Source organism: Coregonus clupeaformis, chromosome 17 (genome assembly GCF_020615455.1).
Source record: "Coregonus clupeaformis isolate EN_2021a chromosome 17, ASM2061545v1, whole genome shotgun sequence".
In the NCBI taxonomy this organism is placed as follows: domain Eukaryota; kingdom Metazoa; phylum Chordata; class Actinopteri; order Salmoniformes; family Salmonidae; genus Coregonus; species Coregonus clupeaformis.
In genome coordinates, this window is record NC_059208.1 from 37,521,960 (window position 1) to 37,544,586 (window position 22,627).

At 44.0% G+C, this 22,627-nt stretch overlaps 1 protein-coding gene across 3 annotated transcripts in view; it reads right to left on the reverse strand.

Annotated features, from left to right (window-relative positions):
- Nucleotides 1-467: 467 nt before the first annotated feature.
- LOC121586340 (oxysterol-binding protein-related protein 10) overlaps nucleotides 468-22,627 on the reverse strand; it is a 145,320-nt gene continuing 123,160 nt past the window's right edge. For 2 of the 3 annotated variants that reach the window (XM_041902956.2, XM_041902954.1), the window contains 6 exons: nucleotides 10,181-10,333; nucleotides 9,238-9,733; nucleotides 3,442-3,628; nucleotides 2,370-2,552; nucleotides 2,005-2,158; nucleotides 468-1,624 (listed from right to left, as the gene is read on the reverse strand). In XM_041902956.2, coding sequence (XP_041758890.1) covers nucleotides 1,580-1,624; nucleotides 2,005-2,158; nucleotides 2,370-2,552; nucleotides 3,442-3,628; nucleotides 9,238-9,733; nucleotides 10,181-10,333 — 1,218 coding nt within the window. In that variant the 3' untranslated portion in view covers nucleotides 468-1,579. The remainder of the gene's footprint in view (nucleotides 1,625-2,004; nucleotides 2,159-2,369; nucleotides 2,553-3,441; nucleotides 3,629-9,237; nucleotides 9,734-10,180; nucleotides 10,334-22,627) is intronic. The other variant, XM_041902955.1, reaches the window with a different exon arrangement.

A 22,627-nucleotide genomic window follows, 5' to 3' on the forward strand; every position in this document is an offset into this window, starting at 1 on the left:
TATTGCCAGATGTCAAGGTCACTAGTAATTCAAGAACACACTGAGTGCTGCAAGAAACTGGACAGATGTGACGGCTAATTCTCATCCCTGCTGATTTTCACATTTGCACTGCAAGATGATTCTGCCGTTAGTTTATACCATGATCGTACTACAATGTAATGCAGCAAGCCACTCAGTCTATAATCATGGATGGTTGAAATTACTTAACCAGAGAATATAGCATTGATCACTTTTCTAAGAACAAAATAAAGGTGGACACTAAAAAACACTTTTCCATTAGATGTTTGGCTGAATAATATACAAAGGCAATCAGATATAATAGTATAACAATGTATACACAGCATTTACACTGAGCGTAAAAAACATTAAGAGCAATTGCTCTTTCCATGAGGCTGACCAGGTGAAAGCTATGATCCCACTTGTTAAATCCACAATCAGTGTAGATGAAGGGGAGGAGACGGGTTAAAGGAGGATTTTTAAGCCTTGAGACATGGGGGGTGAAGCTCAATATTAGGAAGGTTTTCCTAATGTTTGGTATACTCAGGGTATGTCAATTAGCACATTTTGTGAAAATGTAAATATATAATGGCTATGTATGACCCAAAACATCCCCTCTACTACTACCACCACCACAGTACCTCATATCCTGTCAATAACATAATCCTGAATGACATCGGGAGAGACTACACCTCTCGGTGCCCCTCTGTGAGAATGGGGTTGTCTTCCTATGCACCTTATCCATATTCAACTCAGAGGCAGCCCACTGAGATATTAGCATGATGAGTTGTGAGCTGGGTACAGCTCCAGCTTAATTATGTTATATCAATCCCAACATAAGGACACATACCTGGAAGGAGGAAAGACCTCTCGGGAAGATAGGGTCCAATGGAGTGTTAACTGTGTAATAAGTGGGTAAGCGAGTGATGGGAAATCTGTATGCATGGAAGAGCAGAGGCAAACAGTCATTTCAGGAATGGTCAAAACTCCTTCTAAAGGTCTGGATGGGCAGAATGGCAACGTAAAGTGATAAGAAATAGACTGCTCCTAGTCGTCACCATTTGTTGAAAACCAGATGGGAACTAATGTAACAAAAACATATCTCCAAACATATTTGCATCTTTGCCATCAACACTTGTATTCCATCAACACTGCAATGGGTCCTACTGAGTCCATCTGTGCCACCTTCCTCCTCCTCCCATTGCATTCTGATGCTGTGTGACAAATAAAGGCGTTAGAACCTAAAAAGATAATGAATGTGTCAACACAACTGGAAAAAAATACCAGTGACAAATCATGTCATACCATGCATTTGCAAAAGGAAAAAGGCCTTGGTAAAGTGAAAAATAGAAATTCTCTACCTCGAATACTATAAAAATCTGTCACTCCCACCCTCGTAGTTCAATTGGAAACCACTTGATTCCCATGAGTGTGTCCATTGTCCATGTCATTAAGAGTCAGTATCTCGGGTCCCAATGGAGAGCGAATGGCTGTTCCATCATTATCCTTCCCCTGGCCTGGCCCCTCGTTTAGGGGATAGAGGCTCTAAGTTAGTGTCCATTAGAGCAGTCTGGTTCTTGTGTCAGTGAGATTTCCACAGAGGATTGTGGTAGATCCAATCTTCTCCCTAAAGGCAAGAACAAAGACAAAACCAGATTAGCATCAGTGGTTAAATTGAGTTTATTCACCTGGAGCCAGGTTCCTGCACCTTGGGACAAAGCACCCTTAGCGGAGTTGCCAACCACCTGGATGTATCCAGTTTTCAGGGATACAGCTAATTCAATCTAGCTTCCTCTGAAAACCGTGTGGGAACTCCACTCAGGCATTTCCTTTTACTCCTGCTACGTTAGGTTAAGTCAAAGGGAGAGCCAGGTGGAGCCGGGGTCCAGCACCTCGTGGGTCCAAAGAGAAAAGTAGGGTAAAGGTTAGGGATAGGGTTGAACATATAGCCCCAGCCCTTACCCTAGTTTTATATTTAACCCTGGCTCAACTTCCTCCTGTAACTACCTTTTTACTGAAATATTTGGGTGTCCAGGGCGAGTTGACTGCAGCTCTCTGCCTCTCCTCCCCTCTCTGGCGCTCCTCTAGACGATGCTTGTGTTCCGTGGCCTCGTCAATGTTCCCCTCCTTCAGTGACTTGGTGACATGCTGCCATAACCGCCTACACAAACGCATAAAGAACATGTATATAACAAACCCACACATAGCTGACAAGATAGCTACTATAACGGCTACTGTTCCATATACACCAAGTCCAGGGAGTCCCTCCTTGTTTCAGTCCAGTTTACTTCTGTTTGGTGTGTAATGAACACGACCCTGGTCCACTAAGAAGGGACCAAAAATACAGCATATTGGACCTAGGAGCATCTTACCTGGACTCATTCTGTCCCTGCTTCTCCACAGGCCGGAGCTTCTTCTTGATGATTGGCAATTTGGCTGTGTCAATCACTTTGGTCTCCCCGCTGCTATAGGTGAACTCCAGGGTTCCGTTCCACTCCCCCTGGGCCTTGCACACAATGGTGTTGGTCGGGTTGTGTTTGACTTCTGCAGTCACCCTGAGAGGAAAATTTAGCAGCGATGTTCAGAAGATGTACTTAGTGGCAGCCCATCATTGCTCAACATTACTCTTATGATACATTGTACTGTCATAGTAATATCGAATTACAGTGAGGTCCAAAAGTATTTGGACAGTGACACATGTGTTGTTGTTTTGGCTCTGTACTTCAGCACGTTGAAATTATTAAAAGACTACGAGGTTAAAGTGCAGACTGTCAGCTTTAATTTGAGGATTTTTTCATACATATTGGGTGAACCGTTTAGAAATTACAGCACTTTTTGTACATAGTCCCCTCATTTAAGGGAACAAAGTATTTGGACAAATTCACTTATGTCCCATATTTATAGCACGCAATGACTACATCATGTTTGTGACTCTACAAATTTGTTGGATGCATTTGCAGTTTGTTTTGGTTGTGTTTCAGTTTATTTTGTGCCCAATATAAATAAATGGTAAATAATGTAGTGTCATTTTGGAGCCACTTATATAGTAAATAAGAATATGTTTGATATTTATGCCTCTGTAACTTTCTCACTCATCATTATTCACGATTCATTCATGATTATCCGTAATCATGGTAGCATCCCCATTAATGTAGTAGAAGTGTTTAGAAACATATTCTATTCTTATTCACAATAAAAGTATGACAGAATGACAACAGATTATTTACCATTCAAAATAGATTTGAAATTATGACGTTCAAATCATTTCAATACAGTGTTCAAATCCTCTCTCTCTCTGAATTCAATTCAATTCAATTCAATTCAAAGGGCTTTATTGGCATGGGAAACACAGTATGTTTACATTGCCAAAGCAATCTCTCGCTCTCGCCCTCTTCCTCTTCTTCTCTCTCTCACTCACACACTCTCACACATTCAGAGACCCACCTGTGTACCTTCCCTCCATAGAAAGGCTTGGTGTGGAATGTGACGGTGGCTGAGTAGCCACTCTTGGCACAGCTGATGGTGACTTTGCCACCTAGCTCCACCCATGGCACGGTGAGGATGGAGCGGGCATAGGCACAGGGCAGAGTGAAGACATACTCCTCGTCATGCTCCAGAAGGCATAAGGTCCCTGGGGAGCAGAGTGGGAAAGATCAAAGGGTCAGCATCTCACTGGTGCAAGTCTGGTCCCAGGCAGTTTCTGCTCTGTTGCCACCTCTTGCAAACATTTGTTCATGTTTGGTTAAGACAATGAGTGACAACTAACAAGGAGTTGACATGATAGCACAAACAGATCTGGGACCTGGCTATCCTAGTGCATGGTGGTAAGTAGCCAAGCGCCCGTCATTTATTTACCTGAATGTCTAAAAAAACTGTACATGCCATAGAATACTGCAGAAGCTTTTGCAGAGACTACAAGTGAAAATCCTTTGCAAGATACAGTATCTCCGTACCATAAATATACTCTTCTAAGATTAATGTTTAAGCTGGGTAGAAAATGCCTGTGAAATGTGACCTCTCCAACGTTCAATCTTCATTAGTGATTGAGTTTAACAGAAAAAAGCATGCTGACAACAGTGCCTCATTAACAACATTAATGGTGAGCATCATTAGCCAAGGTTTTTCCTGTTACTGAGGCAGAACAGTGGACACCCACTGTGCATGACCCCACATCGCCCCATGCACTGATTCTGTGGTCACTAAAGATCCCATGGCACTTATCGTAAGAGTAGGGGTGTTAACCCCAGTGTCCTGTCTAAATTCCCAATCTGGCCCTCAAACCATCATGGCCACCTAATCATCCCCAGCTTCCAATTGGCTCATTCATCCCCCCTCCTCTCCCCTGTAACTATTCCCCAGGTCGTTGCTGTAAATGAGACTGTGTTCTGTCAACTTGCCTGGGAAAATATGGGTAAAATAAATAAAATAAATATAAATATTATTGCTAAATAGTATAAGGGTGTTTTCACACTTGGTCCCTTTAAGAGTTTTTGTGAACTCAAATTGGTTTGCTTAATTTTTTGTGCAGTGTAAACACTCCAAAGAACTCAGACCCCTCAAAAGAGCCCCCGAAGCGAACTGAACTGAGACCATCTCAAGAGGCAGTCTGAGTTCGGTTCGCTTGAATTCCGTGGTCCAGTTCCCTTTTTTAGGGCAATGTGAACACAAAGTTCCCCAGGTTTGCTTGTCATTATTCCTGCACCACACACTAGACTACTGCAATAAACCCTCTCACATTAGTGCCACAATAGAGAGAAGATGATGATGTGCAGATTTGCAGAAAAAACGTGTGCTGTTTTTGGTTAGGCCTATTGATTAGCGATTGTCAAGGATGCACAGAAATTCCAAAACGTGTCGAGTTTTTAGTTCAGATTATTTGTTTGCAATATGTGATCTATAGGCTAAGAGAGCTTCATAAGCTGTTTATTCGATTGAAGGGTTTGAATAGTGTGAGAATACACCAACATATTTGGTGAGAATCACAACACGGGGTACAAAATCCATTCTAGCTCTTAAAGGGGCGGTAGCCTACATTGGGTGTACAATTTCCGATTACAGCATTATTTAATCTGCAGTTATTCTTCTGCTATTTATTCTGTTACCAATAATATTTACATGTTAATAGTATCTTCTGATTACAATGATTGTCTCATCTTTTAACTAAATGCAATCTATTAGCTTCCAAAATGTTAGTAGGTATATCTAGCTGTCCGATAACACATTCTGATGGAATGGCTTGTCCTGCACCTTGTAAAAACCCAGAGTGCATTGAGTGAATGTTGGAAAAAGATCTTGGTTCCTTTCTAAACATAGCAATGTGAATGCAAAGAGGACTCAGACCACAGCATTGGTGAAGTGAACTGGCAAAAGAGTTGAGTCCTCATTCAAAGGCAAGGGCAGCGTGAATACAAAGAGAACTGAGTTGTTTTGCTTTATTTTACCCCACAGTTCACTTTAAAGAGGAATGAGATCTGTTCTTTTAAGAGGACTATGTGTGAAAACACCCTAATTGAGTCAGGAGAGAAATCATGTGGAAGGTCATCACATAACTGGCTTGCATACACTAGTTTGGCTATATTACAAGTGGGAAACATTTCCTTCACAATCGATCCCTCCTCGACCCCCTTGTCTTACCTTGTCCTACCTTGTCCACCTCTTCATACTGTGTATGCAATGTACTGTACTATATGTCCAATGTCACTGAATTAATACTGTCTTTGGTTGAGAGCATTAAGGCATAACAATCTAGCATTTATAATACCGTCAGTACAGACACAATTTATCCTCTTTTTAGCTAAACACCCACATCGACCCACCGTGCTGTCCATGACAACCCACAGCCACCGCAAATCACAGCAGGAGCAGATTGTATCTGACACATGCTTCCTGTACTCTCCTCTCCATCAGACATCATCTTATCCTCTTTTTAGCTAAACACCCACATCGACCCACCGTGCTGTGCATGACAACCCACCGTGCTGTCCATGGCAACCCACAGCCACCGCAAATCACAGCAGGAGCAGATTGTATCTGACACATGCTTATTGTACTCTCCTCTCCATCAGACATCATCTTAATCAGCACCAATCAATGCAGCACTAAATATTGTCCACTCAAAAAATATTTATATTTTCATTAGAGGCACATTACTCATAAAGATGCCAAACCACACAGGCCTCTAAATGTGAGCGGGTCAACATTGTGCTTCAAAAGTAATCCCACAGTGAATGCACAAATCCTGTGGTATGACTCACCAGGCATTAAAAAGGTACACATGAGAATATTGTCTGGTCGTGGTGAATCAGTATAACATGTATACAGATTCAGTTGATTCAGTTCAAAGCCTACATTGTGGCGTCTTGACAGCAGATAGAGGACTCATGTATTGATTGTCATCAGAGAACTCTCATACCCTTCCATTGTGCAATAGGACTATGCACAATGGATAGGTATGAGAGTAAAACTGGCTGCTGTAGATGCCATTAGCAACAGTAATCAACATTTTTGAAAGGTTTTAAAAACAATTCTAATAAATGCAACAGTTGGACAATGGATGAAGATACTCCAAACTTTTACCATGAAAAAAATACATCGGATATTGACTGAATTATAGCACATAAAACATTTCTGGCACGGGCAAATAATTTATGGAGTTCAGGGATTGTGGTGGGAACTCAGGTATTCAATTTATTGTAAGATCTCACCTTTTTTTCTAAAGGTATCAGGTATTTTTTTAAATATTTTCTGTTAAAATAAATCAAATGATAATACCTTAATTTGCATAAGTACATGGTGTATTGTTTTTGCATATATGAATATATTAACATAAAGGAATGGAACAAGGCTGCAACCACCAAATACGTGCTCTGCCTTCCTGCACTCACCTGCTCTGTCTAGACTGACTCATTAATTACTGTTGTTGTCACGTTCTGTTGCATAATTCAACATGTGTATCAATAGCAGGATACCATCGGATTAAAAATCAACACGCTTGGCTCTAGAAAACACCTCTCCATACATACTTTACATTGTTTGCGAAATGAGAAATAATATAATTATAATCCGAGTGTTCATTTTCGGAAGTTATTTTCATTTTAGCGCATCTAATTTGTAAACATTTCAACTGTATTAAAAGTATTACTTTTTCAATTCCACAAATAATTGACATCCATCAAAATAAAGTTGTCTTTCTTCTCTTTCTTGTGATGTGTCGAGACGATGCGTTTAATCCCAGACAAAGCTTTAGCGTTCTTATAGATGCAACGGAAAGACAATGTATTCCATTGAGACCATTTCAGCCATTAGGGGTGTGTTTGACAGGTCATTACAAACATCTCCGTGATCGTAACGGTAATGGGGAAAAAACTACAGGCACAAGCAAGAGTATGAAAGAGTCGCAGGAGTAAAATGAAAGCAATCAATCTAACGAGATTTAAGTGACAAGACTTTTGCACCCCTCAAACACAGGAAATAGGTGGCTGAAAAAGACAGATCCTCAGGTGGGTCGGGTCATTCGCGTTGCTAATGCCATTCAAACTGCCACCAACTGTATCTCCATGTATATTCCAAAACATGAGCATAAGCTTAAGAAAAGTATATGATTTGAACTCAATCATGTACAGTGAGGGAAAAAAGTATTTGATCCCCTGCTGATTTTGTACATTTGCCCACTGACAAAGAAATGATCAGTCTATAATTTTAATGGTAGGTTTATTTGAACAGTGAGAGACAGAATAACAACAACAAAAATCCAGAAAAACGCATGTCAAAAATGTTATAAATTGATTTGCATTTTAATGAGGGAAATAAGTATTGACCCCCTCTCAATCAGAAAGATTTCTGGCTCCCAGGTCTTTTATACAGGTAACGAGCTGAGATTAGGAGCAGCTTGTGTGGACACCTGTCCACAGAAGCAATCAATCAGATTCCAAACTCTCCACCATGGCCAAGACCAAAGAGCTCTCCAAGGATGTCAGGGACAAGATTGTAGACCTACACAAGGCTGGAATGGGCTACAAGACCATCATCAAGCAGCTTGGTGAGAAGGTGACAACAGTTGGTGCGATTATTTGCAAATGGAAGAAACACAGAATAACTGTCAATCTCCCTCGGCCTGGAGCTCCATGCAAGATCTCACCTCGTGGAGTTGCAATGATCATGAGAACGGTGAGGAATCAGCCCAGAACTACACGGGAGGATCTTGTCAATGATCTCAATGCAGCTGGGACCATAGTCACCAAGAAAGCAATTGGTAACACACTACGCCGTGAAGGACTGAAATCCTGCAGCGCCCGCAAGGTCCCCCTGCTCAAGAAAGCACATATACAGGCCCGTCTGAAGTTTGCCAATGAACATCTGAATGATTCAGAGGAGAACTGGGTGAAAGTGTTGTGGTCAGATGAGACCAAAATCGAGCTCTTTGGCATCAACTCAACTCGCCGTGTTTGGAGGAGGAGGAATGCTGCCTATGACCCCAAGAACACCATCCCCACCGTCAAACATGGAGGTGGAAACATTATGCTTTGGGGGTGTTTTTCTGCTAAGGGGACATGACAACTTCACCACATCAAAGGGACGATGGACGGGGCCATGTACCGTCAAATCTTGGGTGAGAACCTCCTTCCCTCAGCCAGGGCATTGAAAATGGGTCGTGGATGGGTATTCCAGCATGACAATGACACAAAACACACAGCCAAGGCAACAAAGGAGTGGCTCAAGAAGAAGCACATTAAGGTCCTGGAGTGGCCTAGCCAGTCTCCAGACCTTAATCCCATAGAAAATCTGTGGAGGGAGCTGAAGGTTCGAGTTGCCAAACGTCAGGCTCGAAAACTTAATGACTTGGAGAAGATCTGCAAAGAGGAGTGGGACAAAATCCCTCTTGAGATGTGTGCAAATCTGGTGGCCAACTACAAGAAACGTCTGACCTCTGTGATTGCCAACAAAGGTTTTGCCACCAAGTACTAAGTCATGTTTTGCAGAGGGGTCAAATACTTATTTCCCTCATTAAAATGCAAATCAATTAATAACATTTTTGACATGCGTTTTTCTGGATTCTTTTGTTGTTATTCTGTCTCTCACTTCAAATAAACCTACCATTAAAATTATAGACTGATCATGTATTTGTCAGTGGGCAAACATCAAAAAATCAGCATGGGATCAAATACTTTTTTCCCTCACTGTACTTATGGTGCCAGCTTTTAACTGAGCCTCAATGAACCTGAAGCACATCAATTCACTCACCTTCCCCTATCATGGACACACCAATGGACATGCCCATGAACTTGCTTCTCGTCCACACGTGGGCACTGACACACATCCTCCTCTCTGGGCACTCGCAGTAGAACCCTGAGACAGGCGGGTGGTGGGACACCTGCTCGGCTATGAAGCGAACGCGGTAACACTCGGTCCCCGACGGATCGTCCTGCTGTTGGGTGTTGTTGGGGCCCTTGGAGGCTGGTTCCCTGGAGCTCTGAGACCTGAGGGGCCTCACTCTGTCCCGGGGCACCTCCCAGGAACAGTGGAAGGTCTCACCCAGTGCCGGGTTGTAGGGCTTCTTGGCCACAGCTCCTTTGCGGCCCTCGTGGAAGGCGGTAAGGTAGTACTCGACGAAGCGTACGATGCGGTCCTCCGCCGTGGCGCCAGCCGTGATGGACAGGAACATGTCCGGGTGGGCCATGAAATTAGCATACATCTCCAGCAGGGAGCGCTTCTCCAGGATGAAGGTGGGTAGCACCACCTAGTAAACAGGGCGGGAGGCGACCGATAAACTGCATGAGGGAGACACTTCACTAGAGTGCTGATAGGGAACAGTAATAAAGAGGAGCACTAGTCATAATTTGAACTAAAAGCCTTTTTAGTGTCATTCCATGATTGTTTTGATGCCATTGATGATTATATTCAAATGGACATACCAGTACATAACTGTAAGCTGTACTTCCTAAAACAAGAATCAAGACATTCCTATTCAGTGAGTGAACCAGTAAACATTGCGTTGGCATTACCAGCTCTAACATTCCAAGGGAAAACTATGAAGAGAGAGCAGAGAGCGTTGGCTGTCGTAAAAAGGAATCAAGACATTTCTACATAATCTATTCAGTGAACCAGTAAGCGTTGTGTTGGCCATACCATCTCTAACATTCCAAGGAAAAGACATGAAGAGAGCAGAGAGCATTGGCTGTCTTACCCGGGTGAGGTCCATGCCCAGTTTGAGCTGGGAGAGGAGGTGCAGGATGATGCTCCGCTGGTCGTCCAACACTCCCAGGTCCTCTTCCTCATTGTCCTCCATGTCAGTCACCTCCTCACTGGGGCTGATAGCCTCCAACCCTGCTGGGTGCTGCTGGAACAACAGAGAAACAGTTAGATTAAAGTGGTCTGACATAACAGTGACAAGGTCTCCCTGGTAAATGAAGTCTCCTGACTAGGGCTGTGGCGGTCATGAAATTTGGTCAGCTGGTTATTGTCATGCAAAAGACTGCCAGGTCTCACGGTAATTTACCATTAATTAACATAAACACTTTTAGCATCTCCAGGCCTCCACACATACAAGCCGCTGATGTGCGCCTTTAGAACATCTACATAAAAAAAGTATAATATATCAATTTAATATACACCATCACATATACAGTGAGGGAAAAAAGTATTTGATCCCCTGCTGATTTTGTACGTTTGCCCACTGACAAAGACATGATCAGTCTATAATTTTAATGGTAGGTTTGTTTGAACAGTGAGAGACAGAATAACTGACAAAGACATGATCAGTCTATAATTTTAATGGTAGGTTTATTTGAACAGTGAGAGACAGAATAACAACAAAAAAATCCAGAAAAACGCATGTAAAAAATGTTATAAATTGATTTGCATTTTAATGAGGGAAATAAGTATTTGACCCCTCTGCAAAACATGACTTAGTACTTGGTGGCAAAACCTTTGTTGGCAATCACAGAGGTCAGACGTTTCTTGTAGTTGGCCACCAGGTTTGCACACATATCAGGAGGGATTTTGTTCCAATCCTCTTTGCAGATCTTCTCCAAGTCATTAAGGTTTCGAGGCTGACGTTTGGCAACTCGAACCTTCAGCTCCCTCCACAGATTTTCTATGGGATTAAGGTCTGGAGACTGGCTAGGCCACTCCAGGACCTTAATGTGCTTCTTCTTGAGCCACTCCTTTGTTGCCTTGGCCGTGTGTTTTAGGTCATTTTCATGCTGGAATACCTATCCACGACCCATTTTCAATGCCCTGGCTGAGGGAAGGAGGTTCTCACCCAAGATTTGACGGTACATGGCCCCGTCCATCGTCCCTTTGATGCGGTGAAGTTGTCCTGTCCCCTTAGCAGAAAAACACCCTCAAAGCATAATGTTTCCACCTCCATGTTTGACGGTGGGGATGGTGTTCTTGGGGTCATAGGCAGCATTCTTCCTCCTCCAAACACGGCGAGTTGAGTTGATGCCAAAGAGCTCGATTTTGGTCTCATCTGACCACAACACTTTCACCCAGTTCTCCTCTGAATCATTCAGATGTTCATTGGCAAACTTCAGATGGCCGTGTATATGTGCTTTCTTGAGCAGGGGGACCTTGCGGGCGCTGCAGGATTTCAGTCCTTCACGGCGTAGTGTGTTACCAATTGTTTTCTTGGTGACTATGGTCCCAGCTGCCTTGAGATCATTGACAAGATCCTCCCGTGTAGTTCTGGGCTGATTCCTCACCGTTCTCATGATCATTGCAACTCCACGAGGTGAGATCTTGCATGGAGCCCCAGGCCAAAGGAGATTGACAGGTCTTTTGTGTTTCTTCCATTTGCGAATAATCACATCAACTATTGTCACCTTCTCACCAAGCTGCTTGGCGATGGTCTTGTAGCCCATTCCAGCCTTGTGTAGGTCTACAATCTTGTCCCTGACATCCTTGGAGAGCTCTTTGGTCTTGGCCATGGTGGAGAGTTTGGAATCTGATTGATTGATTGCTTCTGTGGGCAGGTGTCTTTTATACAGGTAACAAGCTGAGATTAGGAGCACTCCCTTTAAGAGTGTGCTCCTAATCTCAGCTCGTTACCTGTATAAAAGACACCTGGGAGCCAGAAATCTTTCTGATTGAGAGGGGGTCAAATACTTATTTCCCTCTTTAAAATGCAAATCAATTTATAACATTTTTTACATGCGTTTTTCTGGATTTTTGTTGTTGTTATTCTGTCTCTCACTGTTCAAATAAACCTACCATTAAAATTATAGACTGATCATTTCTTTGTCAGTGGGAAAACGTACAAAAGTGAAATCTGTTCGGGAACATCGATTGTAACATGTTTTCGCAACGAAACACATTTCACTAAACTGTTGACAGCCGGTCCGTGCGCTCGAGAAATGAATAAAGGAGAGAGAAGAGGAGATGAAAACGCATGGTGGTGAGATAGTATGTAGCTAAAGGTAATGTGTCACCCAATTAATTATGAAAATATAAAAATTTCCCTATTACTAGGCTATTCAAAATCAAATGCAAATTCACTAATTGTAGGCTAACTGTAAGCCGCCCTGCACAATCCATGAACCAACAGCACCGCCTAGGGCTATGCGTTCTCTCCCAGACTCATGGATATACACTGCTCAAAAAAATAAAGGGAACACTTAAACAACACAATGTAACTCCAAGTCAATCATATATACAGCGCCGGAGAAGATGGCTGCCGTTTTACAGCCCTCTAACCAATTGTACTATTATGTGCGTTTTTCCGCGTTATTTGTAATTTATTTTGTACATAATGTTTCTGCCATCGTCTCTTATAACCAAAAAGAGCTTCTGGATATCAGGACAGCGATTACTCACCTCGCATTGGACGAAGATTTTTTCTTCAACGAGGCGGCCGCGAAGGATATCATACAGACACCCGACAAGGCCCAAATCCACGTCATTCGCGTGAGGAAGAGACGGAGATATCGCGGACGCAGATCCGGATGCCTTGTAAGGATCCGGCGGCAAGCGAGTAAACTGCCTCTTCCATCAATCCTATTAGCCAACGTTCAATCTTTTGAGAATAAAATGGACGATTTAAGATTACGGTTATCCTACCAACGGGACATTAAAAACTGTAATATCTTATGTTTCACGGAGTCGTGGCTGAACGACAACAATGATAACATTCAGCTAGCAGGCTATACGCTACATCGGCAGGACAGAACGGCTGACTCTGGTAAGACAAGGGGTGGCAGTCTGTGTATATTTGTAAACAACAGCTGGTGCACAAAATCAAATACTAAGGACGTCTCGAGGTTTTGCTCGCCTGAGGTAGAGTATCTTATGATAAGCTGTAGACCACACTATTTACCAAGAGAGTTTTCATCTATATTTTTCATAGCTGTCTATTTACCACCACAAACCAATGCTGGCATTAAGATTGCACTGAATGAGTTGTACAAGGCCATTAATCAACAGGAAAACGCTCATCCAGATGCAGCGCTCCTAGTGGCCGGGGACTTTAATGCAGGGAAACTTAAATCCGTTCTACCTAATTACTACCAGCATGTTAAATGTGCAACCAGAGGGAAAAAAAACTCTAGACCACCTTTACTCCACACACAGAGACGCATACAAAGCTCTCCCTCGCCCTCCATTTGGCAAATCTGACCATAACTCTATCCTCCTGATTCCTGCTTATAAGCAAAAACTGAAGCAGGAAGCACCAGTGATTCGGTTAATAAAAAAGTGGTCAGATGACGCAGATGCTAAGCTACAGGACTGTTTTGCTAGCACAGACTGGAACATATTCCGGGATTCTTCAGACAGCATTGAGGAGTACACCACATCAGTCACTGGCTTCATCAATAAGTGCATCGATGATGTCGTCCCCACAGTGACCGTACGTACATACCCCAACCAGAAGCCATGGATTACAGGAAACATCCGCACTGAGCTAAAGGGTAGAGCTGCCGCTTTCAAGGAACGGGACTCTAACCCCGGACGCTTATAAGAAATCCCGCTATGACCTCTGACGAACCATCAAACAGGCAAAGAGTCAATACAGGTCTAAGATTGAATCATACTACACTGGCTCTGACGCTCGTCGGATGTGGCAGGGCTTGAAAACTATTACAGACTACAAAGGGAAGCACAGCCGCGAGCTGCCCAGTGACACAAGCCTACCAGACGAGCTAAACCACTTCTATGCTCGCTTCGAGGCAAGCAACACTGAAGCATGCATGAGAGCACCAGCTGTTCCGGATGACTATGTGATCACGCTCTCCGTAGCCGATGTGAGTAAGACTTTTAAGCAGGTCAACATTCACAAGGCCGCAGGGCCAGACGGATTACCAGGACGTGTACTCCGAGCATGTGCTGACCAACTGGCAAGTGTCTTCACTGACATTTTCAACATGTCCCTGACTGAGTTTATTTTTTTTATTTTTTATTTCACCTTTATTTAACCAGGTAAGCCAGTTGAGAACAGGTTCTCATTTACAACTGCGACCTGGCCAAGATAAAGCAAAGTAGTGCAATAAAAACAACACAGAGTTACATATGGAGTAAAAAACATAAAGTCAGAAATACAACAGAAAATATATATACAGTGTGTGCAAATGTAGCAAGTTATGGAGGTAAGGCAATAAATAGGCTATAGTGCAGAATAATTACAATAGTATTAACACTGGAATGCTAGATGTGCAAGAGATTATGTGCAAATAGAGATACTGGGGTGCAAAAGAGCAAAATAAATAACAATATAGGGATGAGGTAGTTGGGTGGGCTAATTTCAGATGGGCTGTGTACAGGTGCAGTGATCGGTAAGGTGCTCTGACAACTGATGCTTAAAGTTATTGAGGGAGATAAGAGTCTCCAGCTTCAGAGATTTTTGCAATTCGTTCCAGTCAATGGCAGCAGAGAACTGGAAGGAATGGCGGCCAAAGGAGGTGTTGGCTTTGGGAATGACCAGTGAGATATACCTGCTGGAGCGCAGACTACGGGTGGGTGCTGCTATGGTGACCAATGAGCTAAGATAAGGCGGGGATTTGCCTAGCAGTGATTTATAGATGGCCTGGAGCCAGTGGGTTTGACGACGAACATGTAGTGAGGACCAGCCAACAAGAGCGTACAGGTCACAGTGGTGGGTAGTGTATGGGGCTTTGGAGACAAAACGGATGGCACTGTGATAGACTACATCCAATTTGCTGAGTAGAGTGTTGGAGGCTATGTAAATTACATCGGCGAAGTCAAGGATCGGTAGGATAGTCAGTTTTACGAGGGCATGTTTGGCAGCATGAGTGAAGGAGGCTTTATTGCGAAATAGGAAGCCGATTCTAGATTTAACTTTGGATTGGAGATTCTTTATGTGAGTCTGGAAGTTGAGTTTACAGTCTAACCAGACACCTAGGTATTTGTAGTTGTCCACATACTCTAGGTCAGACCCGTCGAGAGTGGTGATTCTAGTCGGGTGGGCGGGTGCCAGCAGCGTTCGATTGAAAAGCATGCATTTAGTTTTACTAGTGTTTAAGAGCAGTTGGAGGCTACTGAAGGATTGTTGTATGGCATTGAAGCTCGTTTGGAGGTTTGTTAACACAGTGTCCAATGAAGGGCCAGATGTATACAAAATGGTGTCGTCTGCGTAGAGGTGGATCTGAGAGTCACCAGCAGCAAGAGCGACATCATTGATATACACGGAGAAAAGTGTCGGCCCAAGAATTGAACCCTGTGGCACCCCCATAGAGACTGCCATAGGTCCAGACAACAGGCCCTCCGATTTGACACACTGAACTCTATCTGAGAAGTAGTTGGTGAACCAGGCGAGGCAGTCATTTGAGAAACCAAGGCTATTTAGTCTGCCAATAAGAATGCGGTGGTTGACAGAGTCGAAAGCCTTGGCCAGGTCGATGAAGACGGCTGCACAGTACTGTCTATTATCAATCGCGGTTATAATATCGTTTAGGACCTTGAGCGTGGCTGAAGTGCACCCGTGACCAGCTCGGAAACCGGATTGCATAGCGGAGAAGGTACGGTGTTATTCGAAATGGTCGATGATCTGTTTGTTAACTTGGCTTTCGAATACTTTCGAAAGGCAGGGCAGGATGGATATAGGTCTGTAGCAGTTTGGATCTAGAGTGTCACCCCCCTTTGAAGAGGGGGGATGACCGCGGCAGCTTTCCAATCTCTGGGGATCTCAGACGTTATGAAAGAGAGGTTGAACAGACTAGTAATAGGGGGTAGCGACAATTTCGCGGCTAGTTTTAGAAAGAAAGGGTCCAGATTGTCTAGCCCAGCTGATTTGTAGGGGTCCAGATTTTGCAGCGCTTTCAAAACATCAGCTGTCTGAATTTGTGTGAAGGAGAAGCGGGGGGCATGGGCAAGTTGCAGCAGAGGGTGCAGAGTTGGTGGCCGGGTTAGTGGTAGCCAGATGGAAAGCATGGCCAGCTGTAGCAAAATGCTTGTTGAAATTCTCGATTATTGTAGATTTATCGGTGGTGATAGTGTTTCCTAGCCTCAGTGCAGTGGGCAGCTGGGAGGAAGTGCTCTTATTCTCCATGGACTTTACAGTGTCCCAAAACTTTTTGGAGTTAGTGCTACAGGATGCAAATTTCTGTTTGAAAAAAGTTAGCCTTTGCTTTCCTGACTGCTTGTGTATATTGGTTCCTAACTTCCCTGAAAAGTTGCATATCGCGGGGGCTATTTGATGCTAATGCTGTACGCCACAGGATGTTTTTGTGCTGGTCAAGGGCAGTCAAGTCTGAGGAGAACCAGGGGCTATATCGGTTCTTAGTTCTGTATTTTTTGAATGGGGCATGTTTATTTAAGATTGAGAGGAAATTACTTTTAAGGAACAACCAGGCATCCTCTACTGACGGAATGAGATCTATATCCATCCAGGATACCTGGGCCAGGTCAATTAGGAAGGCCTCCTCGCTAAAGTGTTTTAGGGAGCGTTTGACAGTGATGAGGGGTGAGTCTGTAATACCAACATGTTTCAAGCAGACCACCATAGTCCCCGTGCCCAAGAACTTTAAGATAACCTGCCTAAATGACTACCGACCCGTAGCACTGACGTCTGTAGCCATGAAGTGCTTTGAAAGACTGGTCATGGCTCACATCAACAGCATAATCCCAGAAACCCTAGACCCACTCCAATTTGCATACCGCCCCAACAGATCCACAGATGATGCAATCTCTATCGCACTCCACACTGCCCTTTCCCACCTGGACAAGAGGAACACCTACGTGAGAATGCTATTCATTGACTACAGCTCAGCATTCAACACCATAGTGCCCTCTAAGCTCATCACTAAGCTAAGGATCCTGGGACTAAACACCTCCCTCTGCAACTGGATCCTGGACTTCCTGACGGGCCGCCCCCAGGTGGTAAGGGTAGGTAACAACACATCTGCCACACTGATCCTCAACACGGGGGCCCCTCAGGGGTGCGTGCTCAGTCCCCCTCCTGTACTCTCTGTTCACCCATGACTGCATGGCCAGGCACGACTCCAACACCATCATTAAGTTTGCCGACGACACAACAGTGGTAGGCCTGATCACCGACAACGATGAGACAGCCTATAGGGAGGAGGTCAGAGATCTGGCCGTGTGGTGCCAGGACAACAACCTCTCCCTCAACGTGACCAAGACAAAGGAGATGATTGTGGACTACAGGAAAAAAAAGAGGACTGAGCACGCCCTATTCTCATCGACGGGGCTGTAGTGGAACAGGTTGAGAGCTTCAAGTTCCTTGGTGTCCACATCACCAACGAACTATCATGGTCCAAACACACCAAGACAGTCGTGAAGAGGGCACGACAAAGCCTATTCCCCCTCAGGAGACTAAAAAGATTTGGCATGGGTCCTCAGATCCTCAAAATATTCTACAGCTGCACCATCGAGAGCATCCTGACTGGTTGCATCACCGCCTGGTATGGCAACTGCTTGGCCTCCGACCGCAAGGCACTACAGAGGGTAGTGCGTACGGCCCAGTACATCACTGGGGCAAAGCTTCCTGCCATCCAGGACCTCTATACCAGGCGGTGTCAGAGGAAGGCCCTCAAAATTGTCAAAGACTCCAGCCACCCTAGTCATAGACTGTTCTCTCTGCTACCGCACGGGCAAGCGGTACCGGAGTGCCAAGTCTAGGTCCAAAAGACTTCTCAACAGCTTCTACCCCCAAGCCATAAGACTCCTGAACAGCTAATCATGGCTACCCGGACTATTTGCACTGCCCCCCACCCCATCCTTTTTACGCTGCTGCTACTCTGTTAAGTATTTATGCATAGTCACTTTAACTCTACCCACATGTACATATTACCTCAACTACCTCAACTAGCCGGTGCCCCGCACATTGACTCTGCAACGGTACCCCCTGTATATATAGCCTCCCTACTGTCACTTTATTTTACTTCTGCTCTTTTTTTCTCAACACTTTTTTTTGTTGTTGTTTTATTCTTACTTTTTTGGTTTAAAATAAATGCACTGTTGGTTAAGGGCTGTAAGTAAGCATTTCACTGTAATGTCTGCACCTGTTGTATTCGGCGCATGTGACCAATAAAATTTGATTTGATTTGAATCACACTTCTGTGAAATTAAACTGTCCACTTAGGAAGCAACACTGATTGACAATAAATTTCACATGCTGTTGTGCAAATTGAATAGACAACAGGTGGAAATTATAGGCAATTAGCAAGACACCCCCAATAAAGGACTGGTTCTGCAGGTGGTGACCACAGACCACTTCTCAGTTCCTATGCTTCCTGGCTGATGTTTTGGTCACTTTTGAATGCTGGCGGTGCTTTCACTCTAGTGGTAGCATGAGACGGTGTCTACAACCCACACAAGTGGCTCAGGTAGTGCAGCTCATCCAGGATGGCACATCAATGCGAGCTGTGGCAAGAAGGTTTGCTGTGTCTGTCAGCGTAGTGTCCAGAGCATGGAGGCGCTACCAGGAGACAGGCCAGTACATCAGGAGACGTGGAGGAGGCCGTAGGAGGGCAACAACCCAGCAGCAGGACCGCTACCTCTGCCTTTGTGCAAGGAGGAGCACTGCCAGAGCCCTGCAAAATGACCTCCAGCAGGCCACAAATGTGCATGTGTCTGCTCAAACGGTCAGAAACAGACACCATGAGGGTGGTATGAGGGCCCGACGTCCACAGGTGGGGGTTGTGCTTACAGCCCAACACCGTGCAGGACGTTTGGCATTTGGTCCTCTGTAGCTCAGCTGGTAGAGCACGGCGCTTGTAACGCCAAGGTAGTGGGTTCGATCCCCGGGACCACCCATACACAAAAAAAATGTATGCACGCATGACTGTAAGTCGCTTTGGATAAAAGCGTCTGCTAAAATGGCATATTATTATTAACACCAAGATTGGCAAACTCGCCACTGGCGCCCTGTGCTCTTCACAGATGAAAGCAGGTTCACACTGAGCACATGTGACAGAGTCTGGAGACGCTGTGGAGAACGTTCTGCTGCCTGCAACATCCTCCAGCTTGAACGGTTTGGCGGTGGGTCAGTCATGGTGTGGGGTGGCATTTCTTTGGGGGGCCGCACAGCCCTCCATGTGCTCGCCAGAGGTAGCCTGACTGCCATTAGGTACCGAGATGAGATCCTCAGACCCCTTGTGAGACCATATGCTGGTGCGGTTGGCCCTGGGTTCCTCCTAATGCAAGACAATGCTAGACCTCATGTGGCTGGAGTGTGTCAGCAGTTCCTGCAAGAGGAAGGCATTGATGCTATGGACTGGCCCGCCCGTTCCCCAGACCTGAATCCAATTGAGCACATCTGGGACATCATGTCTCGCTCCATCCACCAACGCCACGTTGCACCATAGACTGTCCAGGAGTTGGCGGATGCTTTAGTCCAGGTCTGGGAGGAGATCCCTCAGGAGACCATCCGCCACCTCATCAGGAGCATGCCCAGGCGTTGTAGGGAGGTCATACAGGCACGTGGAGGCCACACACACTACTGAGCCTCATTTTGACTTGTTTTAAGGACATTACATCAAAGTTGGATCAGCCTGTAGTGTGGTTTTCCACTTTAATTTTGAGTGTGACTCCAAATCCAGACCTCCATGGGTTGATCAATTTGATTTCCATTGATCATTTTTGCGGGATTTTGTTGTCAGCACATTCAACTATGTAAAGAAAAAAGTATTTAATAAGATTATTTCATTCATTCAGATCTAGGATGTGTTATTTTAGTGTTCCCTTTATTTTTTTGAGCAGTGTACATTTTGGTAACCAGTCCATCTTAAATCAGTTTAAAAAAAAAAAGTTTTTTCTGCCATGCGTAATATACAGTATAGGTTATGTATTGTATAATGGCAAAATCATAATTTTAATTCAGTTTTTTTTTCGGGCTTGGGCTCAGAAGCCTATGCATAAGCTCTAATATGCATATGGATGTTTTGAATTAATCATCACCCTAGAAAGCGCTGTCCATTTCATTTACACTGCTTCAACCTGCTGTTGAACTTCTTTCTTCTAATTGTCATCACAGTGAGGTGAGTTTTAAAAGTATGATAGGCTGTTTTGATGATAAGTGTTTAATGTGATTTTCGATTGCATTTGCACTGTTCTCAAAAGTGAGGACAAATGCGATTATGCATGTAATGATTTATTATAAAGTTGCATTTTTATGGTGAAAATGATCTTCCCCAAACTTGAAACTCACGCGCAGCCTATGTATGCCAGTTGGGGTCCACACCAGTTATAAAGCAGATTAATGTGCTTAATTTTAAGAAGTTATTTGGCCACTTTAGTTGTGATACAAACCTTATCAAAACATGTAGGTCTATGGGCTAGGCTACATGAGGTGTACAACTAGAAATGGAAAAAGTTCCAAAAAAATGTCAGCTGTTTCTTGCCTTACTGCACAATCTGGGCATCATTTACAAGTGATAATACATAATTCACAAGTGATAGGCTAATATTGTCACCCATCAGACTATTCTTGATTTAATGTTGTCTTTACATATACTAAATAATATATGTATGAAATTAGTTTTGATTTAGAATGGACCATTATCATACACCTGTCTCAGAACAGGGTCATGGGAAAAAAATAATACTTGCTCTTAAATAGCAAAGGGAGGACGCTTTTCCTGTGATTTATTTTCAGGTAGGCTATACTCCTGTTGTAAAGCAAAGCAATGTGCTTAATATTAGGAAAGTTTATAAATACATATAGTAAGCCTAGCCTATAGAAAGCTGATGGGATCCTCCTCTTTTTAATAGAGGCCATCAAAACTGTTTTCTCACGCAATTGCATAGCCTATAGAAATGTTGCGCAACATGAGCTCATGGGCTCTCATGGAGTGTTTGATTAGATTTTCGATTACGTTTGCATTGATGTCAGCGTGATTAGAGGCACAATAGAGTGCTGAGTACCAGGAAGTTAGCAAGTTTGATAGGCTGCTAATGACAATCAGCAGCATCAGAGCTTGGAGACGCCTAATTACAGTGACTAAAAGGTCACGTGGAATTTGACTCCCTTCATGACTTGTGACCTCTGGTGTGGCGGTAATAGTCACCCTAACAGCCCTACTCCTGACCTCAATGGGACTTCCTGGATAAACAAAAGATTCAAAAACTACTGTATATACTGTACATGGATGTCATAACATCTATCACTAAAGGGTCTTATGCCTGACAATCTGTAGAACCCAAATGATCAGTGTCCATTTTCTCATACCAAACCCCTCCTTATTGTGACAACATTGGACACATCCACAATTAGAAGAGGACACCATTTTTGCTTTGCTTTTGCATTGGCTTATTTTCATTGCTAATCCAAGCACTACATAAAGTCACATTCATTTATTAGAGAGTATGGACCTTCTAGGAATAAATAGGAATAGGAATATGTAAATACCAGGTAGGGAACGCAACCAATTTCATTGTTCAATGCACTTGTTTACGTTTCCTTCCCTGTAATGATGGTTCAGCAACACGCAGGGGGGTCAAGGTATGCCTCCGAGAATTCCTCTGAGAGTGCACTGCATGATTCCTTCCAACAGCTTAGTGCCTCTAGCGCTGCCCGGACTCACAATGCCTTGTCAAGGCTTTGATATAGTTGATATGGTGCAGTGAACGTGGACAAGGTTGTGTCCTCCGTTTGTGTTCCAGCATTCAGCTGGAACACCAGGTTAAAGAAGAGCCCTAGTGCCTTTGAAATCTCCTGCAGTAAGTCGGGGAAGAAAAAAGAGCCTATTGTATAATGCAAGAATGCTCCAGAGCCTGTGGGCAACAACAGCTGTGTTCTCCTCCTCTCCCTTTTCCCTTCTCCCTCCTTTTCCACACACCCTCTTTTATTTGTTTCTCTAACAATGTACAGTACGCGTATGCATCTGACATGTGACAGACTGCCACCTAAAGAAAATGTCACCAAAAATGTCACTGAATGTGGAGGAATCTGCCTTTCTGTCACCTGAATATTTCATTCCATGCATGCCACAAGCCACGCTCCACATATCTTTCTGCACATATGCATGTGTACTAACACACACACACACACACACAGTCCCAGGAGCTAGCAGGCTCCAGAAGCAGAGGGATAAAAATAGCTAGAGAAAGGAGGAGGGAGGTCTGTTGTGATTCCAACACACAAACTAATTAAAAGGCTTTAAAAATGACAGGAAATTGCTTAAGAGGTCAGCTCAGTTCTACCTCTATCCCTTGAGTT